At 44.7% G+C, this 24,988-nt stretch overlaps 1 protein-coding gene across 7 annotated transcripts in view; it reads right to left on the bottom strand.

The window, feature by feature from the left end:
* Window positions 1-925: 925 nt before the first annotated feature.
* CXADR (CXADR cell adhesion molecule) overlaps window positions 926-24,988 on the bottom strand; it is a 64,482-nt gene continuing 40,419 nt past the window's right edge. The window contains exons 3-9 of one of the 7 annotated variants that reach the window (XM_077294030.1): window positions 24,452-24,650; window positions 22,158-22,313; window positions 21,599-21,721; window positions 21,135-21,273; window positions 19,861-20,059; window positions 4,182-5,036; window positions 926-3,851 (exon numbers count right to left, since the gene is read on the bottom strand). In XM_077294030.1, coding sequence (XP_077150145.1) covers window positions 5,013-5,036; window positions 19,861-20,059; window positions 21,135-21,273; window positions 21,599-21,721; window positions 22,158-22,313; window positions 24,452-24,650 — 840 coding nt within the window. In that variant the 3' untranslated portion in view covers window positions 926-3,851; window positions 4,182-5,012. Of the gene's footprint in view, window positions 3,852-4,181; window positions 5,037-16,382; window positions 20,060-21,134; window positions 21,274-21,598; window positions 21,722-22,157; window positions 22,314-24,451; window positions 24,651-24,988 lie in introns of those variants that run through there. The other 6 variants (XM_077294026.1, XM_077294029.1, XM_077294025.1 and 3 more) reach the window with 6 other exon arrangements.

The raw sequence follows: 24,988 nt of genomic DNA on the forward strand, positions 1-24,988 counted from the left end.
GCTGGTCAGGTAACTGGCGCCAACGAGCTTCTGAGCAGGTTGTAAAGAATAATAAGAGCCTTCATGTGACACATGCACCTTACCACAGGAACTGGCCCGGCTGCTCCTGGGAGGTAGCCGGTAACCTAGACAGCAAGCTGTAAACTAGCATATTAAAAATCCCTTCATTCCTGAGAACAAAGAGCATTTTTAGTAAAGGTACAAGTTGCTTACTTTGTTTGCAAGCACTTTGCAATTTTGCCCATTTAAGAACTTGAAATGACCCCTTGCAGGACTCCACTATCTAAAAATGTAAAACAATATCACAAAACACTAATGCTATCCAACAAGCTGCACATTACAGCCACCAGAAGACCACCTACTGCATAAACAACTCCTGATAGAGGATCACAAAATCTAGGTCAAGTAACAAATGGAGGCGGAACACCAAGCAAAATGGCACCAAAAATGGTGGTTTATTAACCAAGAGTGGCAGTAACAACATTTCAAAAGGTTCATATCTCAGAACCCAACATGTTGTCACTGCCACTATGGGCTAATAAACCACCGTGATTTTGTTTTTTTGCCATATTGCTTGGTGTGCTGCCTTCATTCATTACTTTATAATCTGGATTGTTTGGTCTTTGCCCAGGGAGACCCTGCACAAACCTGACCCTGGTGCTGCCCCTAATATATTAAAAAAAATTCTATATATATTTTTTAATCCTAAAGTGGTCATCTCCTGGCACTTATCGCAGGAAACATTGAGGTGAGAGGAAAGATAAGATGGGGCACACCTGTCAATGAAAAGTAGGTCACTATTAGGTAGGATCTGCAGATGGGTAGCGCCATGTCACATGCCAAGTGTTTATAGAGGCAGAGATACATTTTAATTTTTTTTAATCTTTTCTCCAATTTTATTTATTTATTTTGGGGGGGGGGGGGGGGGGGGGGAGTATAGGGGGTTGTAATGAATATGATCTGGGTAACACACATGTAGAGTATGTATGCATTTACAATAGCCAAAAGGATTATTATTTTTAATTTCTTTACATAGAGGCTTTGAGTCATTTGAGGTAAAAACTGAGAATACACAGCAAATACAGACTTGTTCATACAGCTGTAAGTAATGGCGGCTGCGGAAGGTAATCGGAGTCCAGTATTGTCCAGAGACGAAGGCCCACGTCCAAGGAGCTAACAATCTAATGTCTCTTTGCTGTGGAGTTATAACTCAGTCCATGGAAGCAGCAGAGTCGGCCATGACACCGGCACAGTCACCGGTTCACTATTCTCCACCAAAACGACACCGTTTTTGGAAGTTCTTGTCTCTCCAGGCCTCAGCATTATTCAGTATAAACATTGTAAATTTGTTCTCTAAAAAGGCACCATCCATAACAGGCAAAAATCATACAAATAAAACCAACATTTTACATAAAATTGTTCATATAATACACTGAAATGCCTTTAATCCGCCATCTAATAGTCCAGAGATAAACAACGATGAGCCTCCTTGGTAACCCGTAGCAACAGACATTTCTGTGTTCTGATAGGCGTGGGAACAGCTGAATATAATATTAAAATATATATAAAAAAAAATTTCTAGCCCCATCTGATCATTCAGAATTCTCCATTTGATAATACAGAACTAGAATCTTATTAGTGCCATGTTTCTATTGAGAGATAATGGGGCAAATTTATTGCCTAAAAAAATATTTTTTTGCCCTCAAAAACCAGAGGAGTTTATTAAAAGGAAAAAAAAAAAAAAAATCAGTGTTTTATAAATGAGGCCCCATATTTAGATTAAAGGCTCACGACAACACTCCTCATCCCAAGAAATATATATTATAAATGTATTCTTCAGTTAGTAGGACAAACTATAAGAAGGGACAGAAACGGCCAATTCCCGGGTATTACATAGTCAGACTCCTGGTAGTTAATTAGCAAAAACAACCAAACGCTGCAAAGAGACTAGGCCTCATTTATTAACACTGGCTGTGTTGCCCATAGCAACCTATCAGAGCTCAGCTTTCATTTCCTCAAGTGCTTTGGTAAAATGAAACCGGTGCTGTGATTGGTTGTTGCAACAAACATAGGTTTTCGACAGTTTTCAGAAATTTCTCCCAGTATCTAGAGTCCTATAAATGCTTTCAGTAAGGAAGTGTTTAGGCGGCCAGATGAAAATTCAAGCCACTTACATCCACAAATCGAGGATGTGACTGATTTCTGTGTGCTCGTCTGCCTGAAAGAAAAGAGCAGGAGCTGTCTGCCATTTACGTACACTAATCTGGTCCTTAGAGGGTTATTCCCTTCTCCAAGGTCCTATCCCAATATGTAGTAGGTGTAATAATAAACTTAGCATGCAAATACTCCTATTAGGAATGTAATACAGTTCTTCTGATTCTCTTTGTCACTTGCCCCATGTGCAGGGCATTGCAGCAACTTGCATCCATGGTTACGATCACTCACACACACACACACACACACACAAAGTGACAGCTGCCAGCAGGGCTGTGGAGTCAGAGGTTTGGCTTACCGACTCCACAGCCCTGGTTGCCAGTGGTTGTAACTAATGATGAGCAAACATGCTGGGATCAGGTGTTATCTGAGCATGCTCGGGTGCTAACTGAATGTCTTTGGCGTGCTCAAAAAATATATTCAAAGTCCCTGCGGTTGCATGTCTCGTGGCTGTTCGACAAGCGCAACACATGCAGGGATTGTCTATGAAACAGACACGCAGCCCCGGGTACATGAACATATTATTCAAGCTCGCCGAAGACCCTCGGTTAGCACCTGAGCATGCTCACATAACACTATCGAAGCACGCTCGCTCATCACTAGTCATAACTAGGGTTGAGCGAAACGGATCGTTCATTTTCATAAGTCGCCGACTTTTGGTAAAGTCGGCGTCTCATGAAACCCGACCCGATCCCTGTGTGGGGTCGGCCATGCGGTACGCGATCTTGGCGCCAAAGTCACGTTTCGTATGACGCGTTTAGCGCCATTTTTTCAGCCAATGAAGGAGCGTGGGCAGAGTGATGATATAGGGGTTAGGGCGTGCACGCCCATCATTTTATCGCTTGTGCGCAGTAGCGATTTGGAATGTGTAAAACGAAAGAGAGAGAAAAAAAATAAAATAAATAAATAATCCCCATTGACGTTGACGTGCATAGGGTTTCGTGTTCCGGCCGATCCTCGACTTTGCGCTGTAATCGGCCGATTTCGCCCGACTCGACTTTTCCAACAGTCGGGTTTCGGGAAACATGACTCGACCCTAAAAAAGTCAAGGTCGCTCAACCCTAGTCATAACCACTAATGGACACCTAAGTTCCACGATGCCCGGCACATGGGAAGAGTGACATAGCTAATCAGAAGAACTATGCTACATCTCTAATTGAAGTTATTTGCTAACATTATACCTACTACAACATTGGGGTAAGATCTTGGGGTAAGTCACGTCTGCAGTGACTATGTGACTTCAGAATCTTCACAGAGCTTGGAAAGCAGTGCATATTGCAGGTTTTTTTCCATGCAGACCAGTGGCATGTGTACGGGCACAATGGCTATAATGGTGCACACAGAGAGCACATACACGCTCGTCTGAACAAGTCCTTAGCCGGAATTACACAATGCACAGACTAGACGGGAGTCTCCTGCCCCCAAGTTACAGATTCATAAGCAATTAGGCTCTAAATTCGGGTCCGAAGACTCAGCTGTAAGTCCAGGCACTGCTGTCTGTGCTGTCTGAACATGGCCGTAGGGTCACAAGTGATCTTACTTTGCATGAATCAAAAGGAGTAAAGATTGGAGAACCAAAATGCAAACACGTTACTCATCTACAAAAGGCCTTATTTTATGGAACCCAATATGGTGTTCTTAGGCTACGTTCACACTAGCGTTGTGCGCCGTTGCGTCGGCGACGCAACGCACAACGCACGCAAAAACGCGTCAAAACGCACGCAAAAACGCTGCGTTTTGCGACGCATGCGTCGGTTTTTGCCGAAAATCGGACGCAAGAAAAATGCAACTTGTTGCGTTTTCTTGGTCCGACGCTTGCGGCAAAAAAGACGCATGTGTCGCACAACGCAACAAAAAAAAAGCATGCGTCCCCCATGTTAAGTATAGGGGCGCATGACGCATGCGTCGCCGCTGCGTCGCCGACGCAAACCCGACGCACATTAGCTTAACGCTAATGTGAACGTAGCCTAAAAGGGACGTCTTCACTAATTAGGAAGCACTAGAGAACCTGTTTAACAGCTTGTTCAAACATTGCGTATTGGATGCGTTTTTTCAACATTTCCGCATGTAAAAAAAAATGCAGTGTTTTATAGCATAAAATAATGATTTTTTAAAATGTTTTCCCCATATTGCATTTTTTTCCCTTGAGATTTGCATTTCTTTTTCACGCTACAGCATTTTTTTGTTAAGTTTTTAAGATCTATTTCATCTTCCAAAGGCAGAAAGAGTGAGACAATGACACTTCAGAATCCGCAACAACAAAAAAATGCATTAAAAAAAATTAATTTGAGATTTAAAAAGGGCGGAATGTACTCAGTGTTCTTCTCAATACTATAATTATTTCATGCAGGGTAAAAAAAACAAACAAAAACCGCTATATGTGAAGAATATCAAGAGGACAGTCAGCCATCACCAGGTTTTCTCTATATCATCACTACAGTGACAATTACACACAGCTCTTCAAAGGAGGGAAAAAGGTGACAAACAGCAAACAGCACCAGATCTCAGCATCCTAAAGAAGTGTGATGGGGCAGAGGGAACGGACAGCTGTTGGGTTCGGCTTCATGTATCAGAGCTCTGAAATATCTATAAGACGATGATGGGGGCAGCTCCCCCCAAACTGTAGGTTGGGAGATGTCTCTGAGGAACAGTCATTCCTTCACTCATGGTTTAGGACTCCTCGGGGCGGGCAGGAGGCCACAGAAACCAGACGACAAGTCCGTGTGTGGCGTACACCTTATTGTACATAAAAGTGCGTCATGTCCCAGTCGCTGCTCATACTGGAGGCGAGGTCCGCTCTACACCACGGTTAAGCCATGATACTTGAATGAAGGAAACAAAATGGATGACATTAGATGGCGGCATGCAAAACACATTTTTTCCCCACATATAGTAGATGAATGTGAGGGAATGATTAACAGGGCCGGATTTACCATCAGGCGCAGTCTTGTATCCATAGGCACTTAAAAAATGAGAATGTCAAATAAACCTGCAGTTATAGTCTGTAGTGGCTCCACATTCCCGACATGTGCCAAGAGGTAGGCCGCAACTTGTAGATCGGGGCCTGCTCATGGACCTGCCTCAGGGACCCACCTCAAATTTACATTTTTGCCATTTTGATAAAATAATATGAGACTCCATTGATGTACATGACAAATCAGAACCTTTACTTCCATGCCAAGAGATAAATATTAACTTTAAGGCCACATTATTGAGATTCTGATGACACTTCCTCTATGGATTTCTGTCAGGTAATCTGTGAAACCTTGTGTGGATTAATATCACCGAACACCTTAATGTTCCCCCATTTTTACACATAATTGATCTTATTTAAGCCAAGTAGTGGTAGTTATTGTTCTATATGGCAACCTGAATCTACACGCGATCTCTATCGGGGGGCCAATGTGACTGGAGTGTTCACTATGGAAGTGGTGATCGAACACGTGCACGCTCGCTGCCATAAGCCATGTAAGCGTGGAGGTGGTCCAGCATTGTCACTATTGCACCATTCACAGATGGTAGGGGGTACATGCAGCCAGAGCCCCACCGATTGCACAACTTAAGTATGTATGCAAAACATAGGAGCCTGTTCACACTGGGCATTAAACAGACAAAACCTAAGATAGAAATAAAATGAGCACATACCCTGCTGCAAGTATATAAGTAAAAGCAATAGCGCATACAAATAACATGGGGGACTTGGTAAACACTGCTGTTTACAAAAATGTAAAAGCCATCCCACCAGCGTCAAGGTGTTCTCACAATCAGGTCCTAACCTCTAATATTAAAACCTTTCCATGTATCAAAGTGACGTCAATATGAATCAGACCATCCAATGTGGGTATTACCTTGCCGCTGGTGGGATGGCTTTACATTTTTGATCAACAACAGTGTTTACCAAGTGCCCCATGTTATTTATAGGCACTATTGCTTTTACTTACAGCAGGTTACCTGCTCATATCTTCGGTTTCAATCGTACATTCGGCCTGTGGTTGGTAACATCTTGCAAAACTCTGTTAATATTCTTTTGAGAAGAACAGAACACACGTAGATGTGTCATGCCTGGGAATGTGACATATCCAAGAAAATTGCTGCCAATCTGCCCACAAACACTTTTGTTTTATCATCAGGTATCTTTTCTGAAAAGCAACCCCCCCCCCAGTTAATGGAGTAATCAGGGTCCATACCCACATTCGGAGGTGAGCGGGACCGGTGGCGTCACTTTTACAGACCTCTTCAGACTAGTGCAGGCAGGTCGGGAACCATCAGTAGACTGGATGTCACCGCCCCCCGCCCCGCTTACCTCCAGATGCGAGCTGCGCTGGATTACCCCTTTAATGTAGCTGTTAATGCTGATGATACAGCAGGATGCTGGCCACAAAGATGTTCAATTCACAGGCCAACAAAAAACAACTTTTTTTATGTTTCTTTGATGAAAATAGGCAAATATTACTAATTTTGGGTCGAGAAACTCAAATATACCCACAGAATTGTTTAATTAGCTCTCGTTTTTTAGATACACGCCATGGAAGTATGTGCTGTAGGTAGCGATAAGAATTCATTACAAGAGTATAAATTGCACAGTACAGTACACATATTTAGTATCGCCGCGTCCGTAACGACCCAACCTATAAAACTGTCCCACTAGTTAACCCCTTCAGTAAACACCGTAAGAAAAAAAACAAAAAAACGAGGCAAAAAACAACGCTTTATTACCATACCGCCGAACAAAAAGTGGAATAACACGCGATCAAAAAGATGGATATAAATAACCATGGAACCGCTGAAAACGTCATCTTGTCCCGCAAAAAACGAGCCGCCATACAGCATCATCAGCAAAAAAATAAAAAAGTTATAGTCCTCAGAATAAAGCGATGCCAAAATAATTATTTTTTCTATAAAATAGTTTTTATCGTATAAAAGCGCCAAAACATTAAAAAATGATATAAATGAGGTATCGCTGTAATCGTACTGACCCGACGAATAAAACTGCTTTATCAATTTTACCAAACGCAGAACGGTATAAAGAAATTCATGAATAGCTGGTTTTTGGTTATTCTGCCTCACAAAAATCGGAATAAAAAGTGATAAAAAATGGTCACGTGTCCGAAAATGTTACCAATAAAAACGTCAACTCGTCCCGCAAAAAACAAGACCTCACATGACTCTGTGGACCAAAATGTGGAAAAATTATAGGTCTCAAAATGCAACGTATATAAGTGCCACGTATTTAAGTGCCACGTATAAGTGCCACGTATTTAAGTGCCACGTATAAGCAAAGTAATGATGGTAAGCAGTCTTCACAAGTGGAGTAATTGGTCTTCTTTGGTTGGCAAATGTCACATAACCACACACGTAACAAAAATTGTTAACAATATTTGCACATTTACGAGGCATTTTCAAAGTGTAAATTCTCTCCACAAAATTACTGCAACAAGAGAAAGAGACTTCAATTAGTACAAACTATGCAGACACAATGAATAAAATGGCTGACATTGGTTCAACAGGTCTGTAATCAGGTTTACCAATACACATTTGTTGAAAATTCAAAATTTCCCTATTTTCCTGCATAATAATCTTAAATGACCTGTATCTCAGCAACAAGAGCTAATAATGATTTTTAAGTAACATATTCGTTTTTAGGATGCTAAAATTATTACAAACCAGCTATTTTCATTTCAGAAACATTTTCACTGTTGGCCAGTGATCAGAATTGTGCTTACTGGGAGTACCCCTTTATTTCCACTAGATGGCAGTAACGTTCTCATGTCACATAAAGGAACGTCCTAAGTTTGCAAATGATTCATGGTAAAGTCCTTGACCCAAACCTGCATCATCCGAGAACTCCAGTCCCAATAGGAGAGGTTTTCAAGGAAAGAATTTATATGGAACCATATACGGACTATTGTATCCATATACTCCGCTCAGCAGATGTATAAAAACCTTCCCATTCAGCTACCATTACTTCTACACTGTATACAGTGCTGCTCTGCTGCCGCCCGGATGTCAGCGCAGGTCACTTCTTACCAGTCACTAAACAAACGCAGAGTTCACAAATATAACTAATCTATGACGATAACCTATCAGCTGTTTACTTCCATAATAACCTGAAACTAAGAGGTGTCTATAGATCTATTGTGACCTGTGATATAATCATACAGTGAGTACAGCAAGTATTCAGACCCCTTTAATTTTTTCACTCTGTTTCATTGCAGCCATTTGGTAAATTCAAAAAAGTTAATTTTCTCATTAATGTACACTGCACCCCATCTTGACTGAAAAAACAGAAATGTTGACATTTTTGCATATTTATTAAAAAAGAAAAACTGAAATATCACATGGTCATAAGTATTCAGACCCTTTGCTCAGACACTCATATTTAAGTCACATGCTGTCCATTTCCTTGTGATCCTCCTTGAGATGGTTCTACTCCTTCATTGGAGTCCAGCTGTGTTTAAATAAACTGATAGGACTTGATTTGGAGAGGCGCAGACCTGTCTATATAAGACCTCACAGCTCACAGTGCATGTCAGACCAAATGAGAAACATGAGGTCAAAGGAACTGGCTAAGGAGCTCCAAGACAGAATTGTGGCAAGGCACAGATCTGGCCAAGGTTACAGAAGAATTTCTGCAGTACTCAAGGTTCCTAAGAGCACAGTGGCCTCCATAATCCTTAAATGGAAGAAGTTTGGGACCACCAGAAGTCTTCCTAGACCTGGCCGTCCAGCCAAACAAAGTACTTGTGTGAGAAGAGCCTTGGTGAGAGAGGTAAAGAAGAACCCCAAGATCACTGTGGCTGAGCTCCAGAGATGCAGTAGGGAGATGGGAGAAAGTTCCACAAAGTCAACTATCACTGCAGCTCTCCACCAGTCGGGCCTTTATGGCAGAGTGGTCCGACGGAAACCTCTCCTCAATGCAAGACATATGAAAGCCCACATAAAGTTTGCTAAAAAACACATGAAGGACTCCCAGACTATGAGAAATAAGATTCTCTGGTCTGATAAGACGAAGATAGACCTTTTTGATGATAATTGTAAGCGGTATGTGTGGAGAAAACCAGGCATTGCTCATCATCTGCCCAATACAATCCCAACAGTGAGACATGGTGGTGGCAGCATCATGCTATTGGGGTGTTTTTCAGCTGCAAGGACAGGACGACTGGTTGTCATTGAAGAAAACATGAATGCGGCCAAGTACAGAGATATCCTGGATGAAAACCTCTTCCAGAGTGCTCTGGACCTCAGACTTGGCCGAAGGTTCACCTTCCAACAAGACAATGACCCTAAGCACACAGCTAAAATAACAAAGGAGTGGCTTCAGAACAACTCTGTGACCATTCTTGACTGGCCCAGCCAGAGCCCTGACCTAAACCCAACTGAGCATCTCCGGAGAGACCTGAAAATGGCTGTCCACCAACGTTCACCATCCAACCTGACGGAACTGGAGAGGATCTGCAAGGAATAATGGCAGAGGATCCCCAAATCCAGGTGTGAAAAACTTGTTGCATCATTCCCAAGACGACTCATGGCTGTACTACCTCCAAAGGATGCTTCTACTCAATACTGAGCAAAGGGTCTGAATACTTATGGCCATGTGATAGTTCAGTTTTACTTTTTTTTTTTTTTTAATAAATATGCAAACATTTCTACATTTGTTTTTTCAGTCTAGATGGGGTGCAGAGTGTACATTAATGAGAAAAAATGAACTTTTTTTGAATTTACCAAATGGCTGCAATGAAACAGAGTGAAAAATGTAAAGGGGTCTGAATACTTTCCATACCCACTGTACATTCAATTAAAAAAAAATATTCTCATTTATAATATAGTTCGTCACTTCAGAATACACATTCCCCAGGCCAATGGCTCTGAGCCTGCGTCTCATGACCTGGAGGAAGTGGACCCCCTGAGAAATTACAGATCGGCTGTGTCTGCAGTCTCAGAAAATGGACCCACTCCATTCAAGACAAAGCCCAATCATATGGTGCTTCAGACACGTTTTCAGGATCACCTGAGTCCTACCGGTCAGACCCCCAGGGAATAGCAGGTTATCCCAATATATATCCTGCAGATGGAGGATAATGATACTGGGAAATCTCTTCTAATAGGAAAGGTGCACATGAGCATGTGAAGTACGAAGCTCCACACCTGCCCTCACAGAGTGTGTGTGCTGCGAGCACTGCTATCCTCCCTGATCCAATACTGGAGATACCAGGGGTGCTGAGGTAAGAAGAGGCTACGCACACCGCTATCCACCCTGTCTATCTGATCTAATACTGGAGATTCCATGATGCTGAGGTAAGAAGAGGCTGCTCACACTGCTGTCCTCCCTGATCTAATACTAAAGATACCAGGGGTGCTGAGGTAAGAAAAGGCTACGCACACCGCTATCCACCCTGTCTATCTGATGTATTACTGGAGATTCCATGATGCTGAGGTAAGAAGAAGCTGCTCACACTGCTGTCCTCCCAGAGGTGCTGAGGTAAGAAGACGCTGCTCACACTGCTGTCCTCCCTGATCTAATACTAAAGATACCAGGGGTGCGGAGGTAAGAAGAGGCTATGCACACCGCTATCCACCCTGTCTATCTGATGTAATACTGGAGATTCCATGATGCTGAGGTAAGAAGAAGCTGCTCACACTGCTGTCCACCCTGATCTAATACTACAGGGGGGGGGGGGGGGGGAGAACAAACTCCAAAAGATAGCCAAAGTCTATAAAAATGCTTTATTGTACAGGGCATGAAAGTGGTGACAACAGCAAGCATGCAGCCACCACACAAGCTAAAAGCAGGCGCACTGGGAACCCAATAAGCCTTTTAAAGTATCAAATACACGTGATAATTATAGTTATACTGGGGCGGGCGCTGGGACCCCCTGTCTGCCTGCACTTGCTGACTTTACTTGGGTGATGTATTACTTACTTTTGTCGTATTGTATTCTATGCTGACTGTATGTTCTAATATATCCAGATCTCCTGTGGAGCTGGGTTGATATCTGTATATATGACGCCTGTTTGTAACTATAATTATCACGTGTATTTGATACTTTAAAAGGCTTATTGGGTTCCCAGTGCGCCTGCTTTTAGCTTGTTTGGTGGCTGCTTGCTGTTGTCACCACTTTCATGCCCTGTACAATAAAGCATTTTTATAGACTTTGGCTATCTTTTGGAGTTTGTTCTCCCCCCCCCCCTGTATGTTTATACTTTGATAGCTAGTCTATCACTTTTTGATATCCATGGCAAGAATTTTCTCTGGACAATTAATTATTAATTTATACGTTACACTTTTTATAATGGTCCTCAATCATGTTTAACATCTTGTTGCCTTATGTCACCTTCCTAATACTAAAGATACCAGGGGTGCTGAGGTAAGAAGAGGCTACGCACACCGCTATCCACCCTGTCTATCTGATGTAATACTGGAGATTCCATGATGCTGAGGTAAGAAGAGGCTGCTCACACTGCTGTCCTCCCTGATCTAATACTGAAGATACCAGAGGTGCTGAGGTAAGAAGATGCTGCTCACACTGCTGTCCTCCCTGATCTAATACTGAAGATACCAGAGGTGCTGAGGTAAGAAGATGCTGCTCACACTGCTGTCCACCCTGATCTAATACTGGAGATACTAGAGGTGCTGAAGTAAGAAGAGGCTGCGTGCACCACTATCCACCCTATCTGATCTAATACTGGAGCTTGCATAATGCTGAGGTAAGAAAGGCTGTTCACACTGCTGTCCACCCTGATCTAATACTTGAGATACCAGGGGTGCTGAGGTAAGAAGAGGCTGCTCACACTGACATTTATTTAATCTCTGAAGATCCCCTTTAAAGTGTTCATGCACCCTAGATCGCCAATAACAAACAGTTGTCTCCTGAACTCCCCCAGATGCATGGCTACTGGGCTCTGCCTATATGTGTTCTCTATGGGGAGAGCGGGTCAGACACGATCAGACGCCTGTCAGTGACTTCGCTCCTGGAAGAACCAAAGAATAAGGCAATGAAATTGAAATGCTTGATTGCTTTTGCCCCCTTACACATGAGATGGTTGATTACATAAACTGGAGCTACGAGATACATACAGAGTTGCCATTCCCCAAAAGCAGATGGACTGTGGTGCATCACACAGATCCTGGGAAGGTACAATAAGGCTCTGTTCACGCCTGTCACAAAGAAACCACATCACAGTACCCGACTATCTGGATCATATACTATGGGGCTATTACACTGACGTATGCAGACTACCTGGTGTTTGCATGCTATATAGCATTATGGCACAAGGGCTCGGCACTGTATGGCAGTTATTTGCCGTCTTTTTGACAATATTTCTACATTGTCCGGTTCTGTCATTCACACGCTATACCATAGTAGGTTGGGTTTTTTTTATGTTTCTATATTGACTGATTGGTTGATTGTTACATCATCCTGTAAGTATCATATTGCTGGGAAACAAATGATGGTGCTGGTAATCCATTAATGAGGCCTGACTCGTGCAGAGGGGAGCGCGGCTGAGGCTTCATAGCACCGGAGATGACATCACAGGACGGGGCCCATTAAATATTCCTCAATGTCAGACACGTTTATGATCCCTGTAAAGGATGATGAAGGAAGTGCCTGCACTCGTAAAGACGGAGCATTGGCTTAAAATGGTGCTCAAGTAAGAAAACTAAACCAAAAGGACTAGTTCAGTTAAAGGGATGCTCCATTTTTAACGGTTCAGTTTAAAACAGTGTCCGATTGCTGTGGATTACCGGAGAGCAGAGCATTCGCATGTTGGGAGACAAGTTATAAGCTAAAGGGGCTTGAACAGGTTTTAGATATTGATTTATCCTTAGGACTGGTCATTGTTATAAGCTCAGAACAAATGGGACAAAATCTAGTTCCTCAACTGGTTTAAAAAGGACAGCCTGGCTATTCAAGTAATCCATGTAATGCTTAAATCTTCCTCTAGAGGCGCTGCAGGAGAACTGAACATGCTGCAAAGTTCACAGATTGCAGCTAATTGCTGGGGATAGGCACTTAAAGTGTACTCAGCATTTCAGAAGAAGTCGTGTACATGAATAACACGATTCCTGGTCATTATATAGCTTGGCTTCTGCATTTTTTGGCCTCTACAGGCTCCATCTCTAATTTTCAGTTGCCTCAGAGCTAGTGGGTGGAAACCAGCTGCTATGTGATCCCCCCAGCCACTCGGCACCCTCCAGTCTTTTTTGTAGCAAATGTTCAGGAGCTGCATCATGGCGGACATTATACAGCTGTATCGAGCAGTCTAGCTGTAATTCCAGCTCTACGAGATAAAACACTTACTAGAAAGCTGCAGAACAATTTGCCTTTGACTTGGCCTCTAGTTTTCACTTGGCCCTTCCTCACGTTTTTCTCTCTACTTCAATAGACCACTGTATTGTGATAAGTGAGCCAACCCTGCATCTTGATTTTAAGATGGATTTTAGCCATTTTCCCCTCAAAGGGAATGTGTTTAGGAAACAAGAGGCGGAGAAGTGGCTCATAGATGGAGATAGAGGAATTCTCAGGTAGGAGAAACGTTATTTTTCATATTTACTGAAAACATTATAGGCTACGTGCACACGTCAGGATTTTCTGCAGAATTTTCCTGAACAAAACCGGACTTTTTCTGCAGGAAATCCGCATGCTTTTTTTCGCGTTTTTGTGCGTTTTTTTCCGGAGCTTCCCAATGCATTAAATAGCGGCAAAAACTCAGCAAAATTAATGAACATGCTGCGTTTTTCGCGGAAAAAAACGCATCATGTGCACAAAAATTGCAGAATGCATTAAAAATGATGGAATGCTTATGTATGCGTTTTTTAAGCTTTTTTTTGGCGGAAAACGCCCCAAAAAACGTGAAAAATCCTGAACGTGTGCACATAGCCTAAAGGGGTTGTCCACCACTTTTTCATTGATGACTTCTAGCTCAACAATGTGTGATCAGTCAGGGTCCGACACTCAACACCCCCACAGATCAGCTGTTATCGGTGTCAGCAGCGGCCGCCAGACAGAAGTACTCACTTGCGGAGCTGGGCATCTTCTGGTAGTGGCGGAGGCTCGGTACCGCACATTCGCCTCCTAATCAAATCAATAGGAGGCGGACGGGTAGTATCCGGCCGCGGCCACTACCAGAAGATGGCCAGCTCCGCAAGTGAGTACTTCCAGCCGGCACCACCGATAACAGCCGATAGGTGGGGTGCCAAGTGTCATACCCCGCTGAATCAGAAATTGATGGCTTATTCTAAGGATAGGTCAGAAGAGAAAAAGTAATGGACAGCCTCTAAAACATATGAATATATAAAAATGATGCAACCCCTCCTTCAGTAGAACTACTGTACTAAAAATCAGAAACCAAACTCCCTTCTGAGCCACCTCCTCCACCGCAGCGAGCGGTCTCCATGCCCGAGACCAGAAGCGTAATAAGCACAAAGCCTTGTAGGACACGACTGGTGCGATAGCTTACAAGCCTCATGTACCATCATGCCGACCATTATGACCCCACAGGAAGAACCATGATTTATAGACAGGTAAAACATAAGACAGAAATGAAGATCCTGGTTAGTGTTCTCAGCCCCCCAGAAAGTGTGAAATCATAGACAATGCTGAAGAGACACATCCGGATTATACCATTTTTTATTTTAAAAAGTACAATAATTTCACAAAAACTATGAAAAAAAACAAACAAAAAAAAACTTTACACGTTTGAAAGCCCTTAGTGTACATAAAAGAAAATAAAAAGCAACACAAAGGTGTTACTCAAATTAATTAGGAAAGCTGTATAAAAAAAAGACGTAATCGTCAGAACGGGAAACGGGCCTTAAAGGGAACCTCCACCTTGTACCATCATCTGGTTTTTAGTGTTCGGGACAGTCTGCATACATCTTTACAGAGCCAACATTTCTGATACAAAGCTACAAAACCCCTGCACAGACTTAAACCTTAAAGGAGTCTTCTGGCCTCTATACATTTACACTCGGCATTGATGGTGTTAATATAGTAAATGCACTCCTCAGCTCTAACCCCTATGGACCCAGCACTAGCTGTGCCGGCGGTCTGTGCCAGGACACGAAGCAATGACCATACTTTGGTCCCCTAACTCCAGAGGCCTGTAACTGGCTGCAGTGGTCAGGAGCCCGAAACGGCACCTGTCTGCTGCAGCCAATCATACGGCTCAGTGGTCAGGTGACCAAAGACAGTCATTGCTTCCTGTCCAGTCACAGACCACTGGAGGGGCCTGGCTCCCTGGGGGTTAAAGCTTGGATCCCAGGGGGTCAATGCAGGTCATGATGCTCAATTACGAGAATGCCATCTTAAAATTTTGCAAAGAACAACCTCTTGACACAGGAACTTTAATATTTATAAGCTGTCCACAGCAATCATATCATTTACCAATATGAAATTAGTAGGGATCCAACCAATCAACTGATTAAAGGGCTGTGGTGCGCCAGAAGTGACAGTGCCGTGGACTGTCTAGTGGCCATGAACGGTACTGCAGCGCTCTCCTATAAAGTAAAACTAGAGCAGCAGCAGCACGGTCCGGGGCCACGACATACAGAGATGCCCAATTTCTGGTACAACCCACACACAGCTTTTTCAAGCAGCTGAACGGTGAAGGTGCTGGGACTAAAACCCCATCTAATCGGATTTTGTTGACCCATCATACGGCAAGGTCTGGAACACCCCTTTAATTGATAAAATTGTTGTGTTAACCTGGAGCGACTACTAGGGGTGACTGTGGAAGCTACTCCAACGATATAATAATATGCAGTAAGTTACTAATCTCCCTCTCGTCACATCCACAAGCAAAGTTATCATTAACTGTTTCTGTGCAGGGGATTTGGCACTATGTATCAGACAATGATGTGCTTTTTAATGGTGGACATTCCCTTTAAGGAGAGGTCTGCAAATGGCATCGGGGGTCACATTTTTCACTTTGTTTTAAAGATAAAACTGGGATACAGAGCCCCTTAAAAAGAGAAATATGAGGCTTTCCCATATGTAAAAAAAAGGATATAAGAATCTGTGACCCCGCTGCGATGTGCGGACCCGGCCGTCACGGCGGAAACAATAAGCCGATTATTAGAGCTGCTGCTCGCAATATGATCAGTTCATATTTACACATTTACTTTGGGAATTTAGCGATCAGGTCTTAACAATAAAAATCAGACAAGCTGCAATTTCACTTCATTTTTTTTCTTTTAAATATCAGAACAAATTTACAAGTAGAGAAATATTTGTAACAGAAAATTGTTAGAACTGAAAAACAGCGGAATCAGAAAACATTTACCCCAATTACACTTCAGAAGGGGTTTGGCACAGCCCATCAGACTGGATTTACAGAATCAAGTCATTGTACAGCGATCCAACCGGTACTTATAGTGGCGCCATTATGTGGAATGCACGATAACCAGTGATCTGACAACATAAGGCTTCAAAGGGGAGGGCAACCGAAAAATCCTACTGCAATGGGGAATTGTTTGGTGGGGACAGAGGCCACCTAGTCCCCTCCAAGTCGGGTGGGGAACAGAGGCCACCTAGTCCCCTCCAAGTCAGGGGCGGGGGAACAGAGGCCACCTAGTCTCCTCCAAGTCAGGGGCGGGGGATCAGAGGCCACCTAGTCCCCTCCAAGTCAGGGGCAGGGACAGAGGTCACCTAGACCCTTCCATGTCAGGGGCAGGGATCAGAGGCCACCTAGTCCCCTCCAAGTCTGGGGCGGGGGAACAGAGGCCACCTAGTCTCCTCCAAGTCAGGGGCGGGGGAACAGAGGTCACCTAGACCCTTCCATGTCAGGGGCAGGGATCAGAGGCCACCTAGTCCCCTCCAAGTCAGGGGCGGGGGAACAGAGGTCACCTAGACCCTTCCATGTCAGGGGCAGGGATCAGAGGCCACCTAGTCCCCTCCAAGTCAGGGGCGGGGGAACAGAGGCCACCTAGTCTCCTCCAAGTCAGGGGCAGGGACAGAGGTCACTTAGACCCTTCCATGTCAGGGGCAGGGATCAGAGGCCACCTAGTCCCCTCCAAGTCAGGGGCGGGGGAACAGAGGCCACCTAGTCCCCTCCAAGTCAGGGGCAGGGACAGAGGTCACCTAGACCCTTCCATGTCAGGGGCAGGGACAGAGGGTACCTACACTCCTCCATGTCAGGGGCAGGGACAGAGGGTACCTACACTCCTCCATGTCAGGGGCAGGGACAGAGGGTACCTACACTCCTCCATGTCAGGGGCAGGGACAGAGGGTACCTACACTCCTCCATGTCAGGGGCAGGGACAGAGGGTACCTACACTCCTCCATGTCAGGGGCAGGGACAGAGGGTACCTACACTCCTCCATGTCAGGGGCAGGGACAGAGGTCACCTAGACCCTTCCATGTCAGGGGCAGGGACAGAGGGTACCTACACTCCTCCATGTCAGGGGCAGGGACAGAGGCCATGCCTGTAATTATGCTAATAAGGGAGTGGTCCACTTCCAAAAAAGTTTCATGAGCCATATAGCATGGAGTAAAGTAAAAACAATTCCCCTTATTGATCCGTCACATTTCCCCTTGTATGCAGCTAGTCTCTGTGCTTCATCATTCCTTAGCTGCAGCTAATCACTGGTCGCAGTAGTCATTCCTGTAGAGCCAAAACCAGATGTAGAGACAAGAGTATATGTGACATGTTGGTCACCATGGTGGTCAGTGATCACTGGTCCATCCCAGCTGGCAGAGGAAGAACAGAGACTGGTGGGGTTACCCTGGCAGCGTTAAAAACTGGACCAGCTGCGCTTGGCAAAAAAAAAAACCAACAAATTGTTGGTCTGCACTTGCTTTTTTTTTTTACTAATTTTTTTTTTTATTATTATTATTTTACCCCATGCTATTTCAGTTGAGGACCACCCCTTTAAGTCTTTTCTTTGCAAAAACCAATCCCACTCTTGTCCATGGGTCATGTCCAAGTTTACATGACCTCTTCTGTGTCAGAAATAGCCCAATTTTCAGAAATCTTGCCACTCCTCGCAAAAAAACAAACAACCCTTTTCTAATCGCAGATGGTTGTCACACGTATTTGTAAATGTTACGATCTTAGAATGGCCGCCACAACCGGTGTTAGGAGATTTTATAATTGAAATGATGAACTGTGCCAAAAAGAGCAGGAAAATAAACTCAAGCCGTCGTCATACCCAGCCAATTAAGGTCCTATTATACAAACTGCCTTGTGCAGACATTAACATCAATTTCTTGGTATGAAAACTGCTTTAAAAAATAGAGACAAGTAATCAGAGAGGTGGGCTTCATCTTGAAGACCGTGCCTTCACTTCATATAAAGCACCTTTAGAAAAGTCAAATGTAGGCACGAGTGTGGTCAAGAGTTACATTCCTGCATAAGGGTCATAATGAGAAAGGCACCATCTTAAGAAGCAGATCTGGAGCCGACGTGTGACCGGGTATATATACACCTATCCCAACATTTGTAGTGGAGCTTCCTAAAAGATGTGTGGTGGTAGTGGGACAACCCCGACTGACGGCACTATTTACATATCCATGTACAAGTATGGTGAGATTAATGGGATCTAACCAGCTTTCACTGCTTAGCAGAAAGAACTTGGGGTAAATGTAATAACAAGGAAAATGGTCCATTCAAAGACCATGACTCTGGCACTAATGGAAGAAGAGACCACCATTGATAAACTGTGTAAATCGGCCTGAACATGGCCAACAAAGACAACATATCTACAGTACAACATTATTGGTGGTCTCCAAGCCAACGCCAACAGGGTTTCCCCTCCCCCCCATCAACATATACAAAATTACCAGGCTACATGCCTGGTACAATCTAGATGAGCCACAGGCAGAAATTACCTAAATGGCCAAAAACTTTTATGTCCAACTAAGGTCAGCTTCACACCGTCATCGCTCAGTCTGGGAACAGACCACGATGAAAGGACTAGTAGGGTGTCTCCTAACCTGGGCTTATATAGACAGTCAAGTTCAGGCCAGAGCATGAGACACGCGTGTGATGCCGGCCTAAGAAAGGCCCAGAAAGACATGACATCTTAACACACCACAGAGGACCTTACTGACCACTTACCAAGTGTCAGCAACGAAGCAAAATAAATAAGAACGTGACAAACATCGTCCCTGCACCCGACTCAGATACAATTCATGCTACAGACATAGGCTTTTCTAGAAATAAATTGTGTTTTGTACACTACAAAGGCAAAAATTATACACACTATACATAAAAATGCTAATACTCGACTGGTAACTCCCATCAGAGAAATCAGAAATCTAGGACAAAACTGGCTGGCTTCTCAACTCTACACCCCCCCACGACCCTCATTAGACCTGAAAATGATTTCGTGAATAACTGCAAAAAACTAAAAAAAAATAAAAAAATAAAAAGACTAACTCCATGTGATATAAAAGTGAATAATAAATGTGCAGAACCAGCCGTGTGACTGCAGAGGAAGAGCAGACATGTCTCTCCATAACAGCCCAGCGAGAGGCGTCCGTCTGGAATGTAGGGGAAGGAACGCGACGGCCAAAAAGTCTGAGGGACGCCCTGACAACCACTTATTCACGAGATCGAGAGACTTTAGACTATCGAACCATCCTTGCTTTGTGCTGGGATCATGACAGGGATGGCTCCCATTCTACTAAGATTAGGACCAGCTACCTTGGGCGGGACGTAGTTTGGCGATTGGCTTGGTGGCTTCTCCATCTCTTCGCTGGGGACGTGGTTGTACCGAGCCTTGGAGTAACCGTCCATATTCGATGGGGACAAAGAACCAAGCGATGAGTGGTTGCTTCCTATGTTGCTTCCTATGTAGCTACGTGCTGTTGAAGTGCGACTCTTGGGGGGCGCCACGTCTTCTCTGTAAGGACAAGTTATTTCCAAATTACAATCTGTGGTTTAATTTATTTTTACATAAGCAGCTCGTTCATTCTTTAGAGCTTTTCCGTATATAGGATATACAATATCTTCCCTCACGTAATCTTCGACTCTCACAAGACCTCCAACTCTCCTCCACATTTATTCGTTCCTCACACAACCACCTCAAAAGATTTCTTATGAATATCCCCCATCGTCTGGAATTCCACACCTCAACACGTCCGACTATCCACCACCCTCGCATCCTTCAGACGGAACCCCAAAAACCCATCTCTTCAGGAAAGCCTACAGCCCGCAATGACCATTCTGCCGCCTCACCACCATCCGAGCTGCCGCCTCACCACCATCCGAGCTGCCGCCTCACCATCACCCGAGCTGCCGCCTCACCATCACCCGAGCTGCCGCCTCACCAACCAACCGAGCTGCTGCCTCACCACCACCAGAGTTGCTGCACCCCCGACCTTCTGTCTCTTCCCCACTATCCCATAGAATGTAAGTCCGCAAGGACAGGGTCCTCTCCCCTCTGTACCAGTCTGTCATCGTAAATTTGTTTACTGTAAACGATATCCATAATTCTGTATGTAACCCCTTCTCATGTACAGCACCATGGAATTAATGGTGCTATATAAACAAATAATAATAATAAATAGGATATAGGTTAAACGGGTTTTCAGATTTAGAAACCCTACTCAAACACCCCATTAAAAAATTCAGTACCCTCCTCTATTAGCCAGGCCGGAGAAGTCCTGCCTCCAGAAGAAGCAATGTATTATATGTACAGTTGTGATGAGCGAGGTGGTATGCGAGCATGCTCGTGTGCAGAGTGTCTTCGGGGTGCTCGAAAAATATGTTCCAGTCCCTACAGCTGCATGTCTTGTGACTGGTGGACACGTTCGCTCATCACTAATGGACAGTGAAGCACATCTGCACCCATGTCTGAAGAGGGTCTAAAGAGGTAGACAAACTTGGGATGAACTCCCCGCAGGACCTCATTCATTTCCTTCAATTTCTGGTAAAGACAATTGATTTGTTGCCCTCAGATCACATCTCGCAGTTACCTGATTTCATGCTGTATTTCTTTCTCATACTTTTTCTCCTTTTGTTTTCTGCAGCAGAAAAAGATCAAAACTCCTAACACAATGAAGAACAACAACGTCCCGATGATGGCTCCGGCGATGATCCCTGCTGTATTGGAGGCTGGTGGAAAAGCAGAGCAGATAGACCATGAAACGTACGATTTATCACCTTGTTTCTCACACCCGTGTAATCCTCCAGTCACACGCTATAGGGGTAAACCTCTTTCCAGGGAAGGGGGGAGGAATAGATGCATTTCATGTCGACATATGGTGGTCCTCAGCCAAATCCACTTAATATCGGAGACAAAGCTGCAGGGAGGCGACACATTTGGTCTGCATAAAGTGAAATAACGAATGAAGTCCCATCCCAGCACCTAATCCTGGTGGATGGGGGACAGCTACATTATAAGGGTATCACAAAGCCAATAGAAAAGTTTAACACTCACGTGGCACAACCTTCAGGATTACGAGGCATTCGTCGGAGCCAACCCTGTTTTTGGATATGCATCGGTATGTTCCGCTATACTCCTGAGAAGCATTTTTTATATAGAGAACACCTCCAGTAGCATCTAAATGAAGCAAAAATGAATAAAGTCAGGAACGTCTTTCTATACAACGCTCCATCCAGTAGTCCGTTCGGTATTGGGAATCATAAAACCTGAAAGAAAAATGGCGCTGTACCAGACCTCATTTTCAATTGGAACAAGAAGAGTAATAAAATATCTTCTATTTGCCTTCCTTGTCAGAGCAAAAAATAAATAACAAAATCAGTGCAATGGCCAAAAAACAAAAACCCTAGATTTTTTTCTCCCCTTTTTTAAGCAATGCACATGTGCAGAACGCTAGCGGGACATAACAGATACGTCTAGGGAAAAAAAAGGGATCAGTTACAAATGGAATGAAAAACGGAACTAAAGTGATAGTAAGTGATTAGTAAGAGCTAGGAAATTAGACAAATGGTAACTGATGATAAAATAAAAGGTCCTTATTAATGGCAGGACTTACCGAATGTCGCCGTTGCCGGCAGCTTCTCTTGACCGCTGATTTTCTGCCATGTGTACGTGAGCGGTGAGGACCCTTCGACGGAATTACACTTTAGGGCAAGGTCCTTCCCGATCTCCTGCTTCCCATCAATTTGGCACCGCGTCTTTGCAGGTCTGACTGTCAAAATACAATATGGATAATGACACCATTAAATCCGAGACCTGAGGATCTATCAACTCTTACAAGTAAACATTCAGACCATAAAAATGTTCCAAATCTGAAGGTTACACCCACAGACGTGTAGCCCAGTCCTGCAGACTAACGGGAAGGTCTCGCTTACTGCTGCCGACTGGAGCTAGAGCAAGTTTCATCAAGACTGATCCAACGTTCTTCACCACGCTCTGTGGTCCCTTCAAGGCTTTTTTTGGACCACCCCAGCAAACAAGGTTTTGGGCGTATGAGCTGACAGGACCAGTACTACGTCTGGGTGTCCGCCTCAAGCAGGCGTATATGTCCAAAAATGATGCACGACAGAACACGGTGACTCCATCTGCACCATTGTAGTCAATGGCCCCATCAGAGTATATGCTCGAAACCAGTTTTGTCGGTTTTGAACATAAGCCCAATGGCAACACATTGAACGTGGCGAAGAACGCAGTGTGAAGGGGGCGGAAGAGAATCCGGCGGATCCTGTAGATTATAATCTGGACCATTATCCGGTGGGCAGGTCGCCGCTGCCATTCTCTCACTTCCCACATGATGTTGACTTGCTCTGTACGGCACTACGTATTGCTAAATTATATGCACTGGAAACCACATTCTTGCTTTTATTAATAATGATTTCAATTAAAATAATTTTCTTGTGGCTAATCGTAAATTGCGGTAATGCCATAACTTTTTTTCTTTTTTACAACTTTATGTGGACTTGCAACAGACTAAAGTGTCACGGCCAGGTACTTACCTGGCGAGATTGGACCAGTCAGCTCAGTGCATAAAGGGTAATCGGGCTCCACTCCTGTACTGAGAGGTGACATCACACCTACAGATACCGGCTGTGTGCGAGCGGCAGGTGACCGCACACCTGTCCTATCATGTACATATCTGTAGTGACCTCACCGGCCCCGCGCACCTTCTGACGCAGAAATGAGCAAAACCCTTCCTATTTAATAATCATGTGCTGGGATAAGGTGTTATCTGAGCATGCTTGTGTGCTAATAGTGACTTCCGCGTGCTTGAATAGTATAGACTCCCCGCGCCGGCATGTCTCATGGCTGTTCGACAGCTGCAACACATGCAGGGATGGTCGTACAGCCGCGAGACATGCAGCCGCGGGGAGTCTATACTATTCGAGCACGCAGAAGTCACTATCAGCACACAAGCATGCTCAGATAACACCTTATCAAAGCACGCTCGCTCATCACTACTATTTAACCCTCATCCCCCACATCTCATTGATGCTCACTTTCCGGCTGGGTTTCCATGTTCACTTTTGTTTATGTAGCTTTTGAAGGAGAAGCCAACAGTGAATTGGAAAGAAAAAGGGCAAAAAAAAGAAGGAATCTGCATCTCATGGGGTAATTCATCTGGTCCTACGACGTACCGATAGCCAATCTGTAGGCCCGGCTGGGGAGGAGGACACCTTATCTCCTATTAACGTGAAAGATGATGGGGGGGGCGATACAGCAATATAAGGGGACGTTGTGATCCGCCCCGTACACTGCTTACATCAACAATCGGCAGAGCCATAGCCTACTGATCTGGATAGGTCACCAATATGGAAGCCCTGAACAACCCCTCAGTGAATCTGGGGTAGCAGTCAGAAAATCTACTCCAACCATTGACTAGAATACACATCTGCAGTCATTCACACCACTTTCCTGTTAATTATTAAGGTACGGTAATCTCCCTTCCTCCTGGCAGCGGGGCTCTCCGTGAAGGCATCACACGGTGTCAGAACACTATGGACTAGCCCCATATCTGCAGGTTGATCACGTTATTTTACATACATGCTCCCTTTAAAGAGTCATTCCAAAGTTTCGCTGCAGAAAACTTCCCTTTAGAAAAAAATAAATAAAAAACACAGCACATGGAGACGTACCCCCATACGTATTGGAAGGGGCGACGTCTGCAGCCTAAACTGACATGCTGCAAGAAGTGCAGATCATGGCCACCGCTGGTCCTGCGATACGCCGAGGACCTCCCGTATCCTTCCCGCTGCCATCAATGCTGCGGCATAGCGCTGATGGACGCCCCTTTGCCGAGCGCACGACTTCTCAGTATTTCCATTCTGATTAGCAGACACGGCGATGACTTACTGTAGACGTTCAGCGTCACTTTCTTGTTCTGGGAGCCCGGCATCTTCTTCACCTTGCACTGATAAGTCCCGCTGTCCGATTCCTGTAGGTTAGAGATGATTATGGAGGCGTCGCCATCTTCAGGAGTGGGAGACACAAAATCCACCCGGCCCTTCAGCGGCCCGTCCTGGGGATATGGGATTCCATTAAAAGCGATTATCTAATGTTAAAAGAAAGAAAAATGCAAGTTAAGAAAATAAATTGAGGCAATTGCAAGGACTCGCCCAGACAAGTGACCACTCGTTACGGAGCCTGGTCAGACCCTGCTAGGACATGCTCATCTTTACCCTTCATTTTCCAGCGAGGGCCAGAGAGCGGGGCGAGGGCCAGAGAGCGGGGCGAGGGCCAGAGAGCGGGGCGAGGGCCAGAGAGCGGGGCGAGGGCCAGAGAGCGGGGCGAGGGCCAGAGAGCGGGGCGAGGGCCAGACAGCGGGGCGAGGGCCAGACAGCGGGGCGAGGGCCAGACAGCGGGGCGAGGGCCAGACAGCGGGGCGAGGGC

The sequence above is a fragment of the Ranitomeya variabilis genome, chromosome 3, assembly GCF_051348905.1.
Source record: "Ranitomeya variabilis isolate aRanVar5 chromosome 3, aRanVar5.hap1, whole genome shotgun sequence".
Classification (NCBI taxonomy): domain Eukaryota; kingdom Metazoa; phylum Chordata; class Amphibia; order Anura; family Dendrobatidae; genus Ranitomeya; species Ranitomeya variabilis.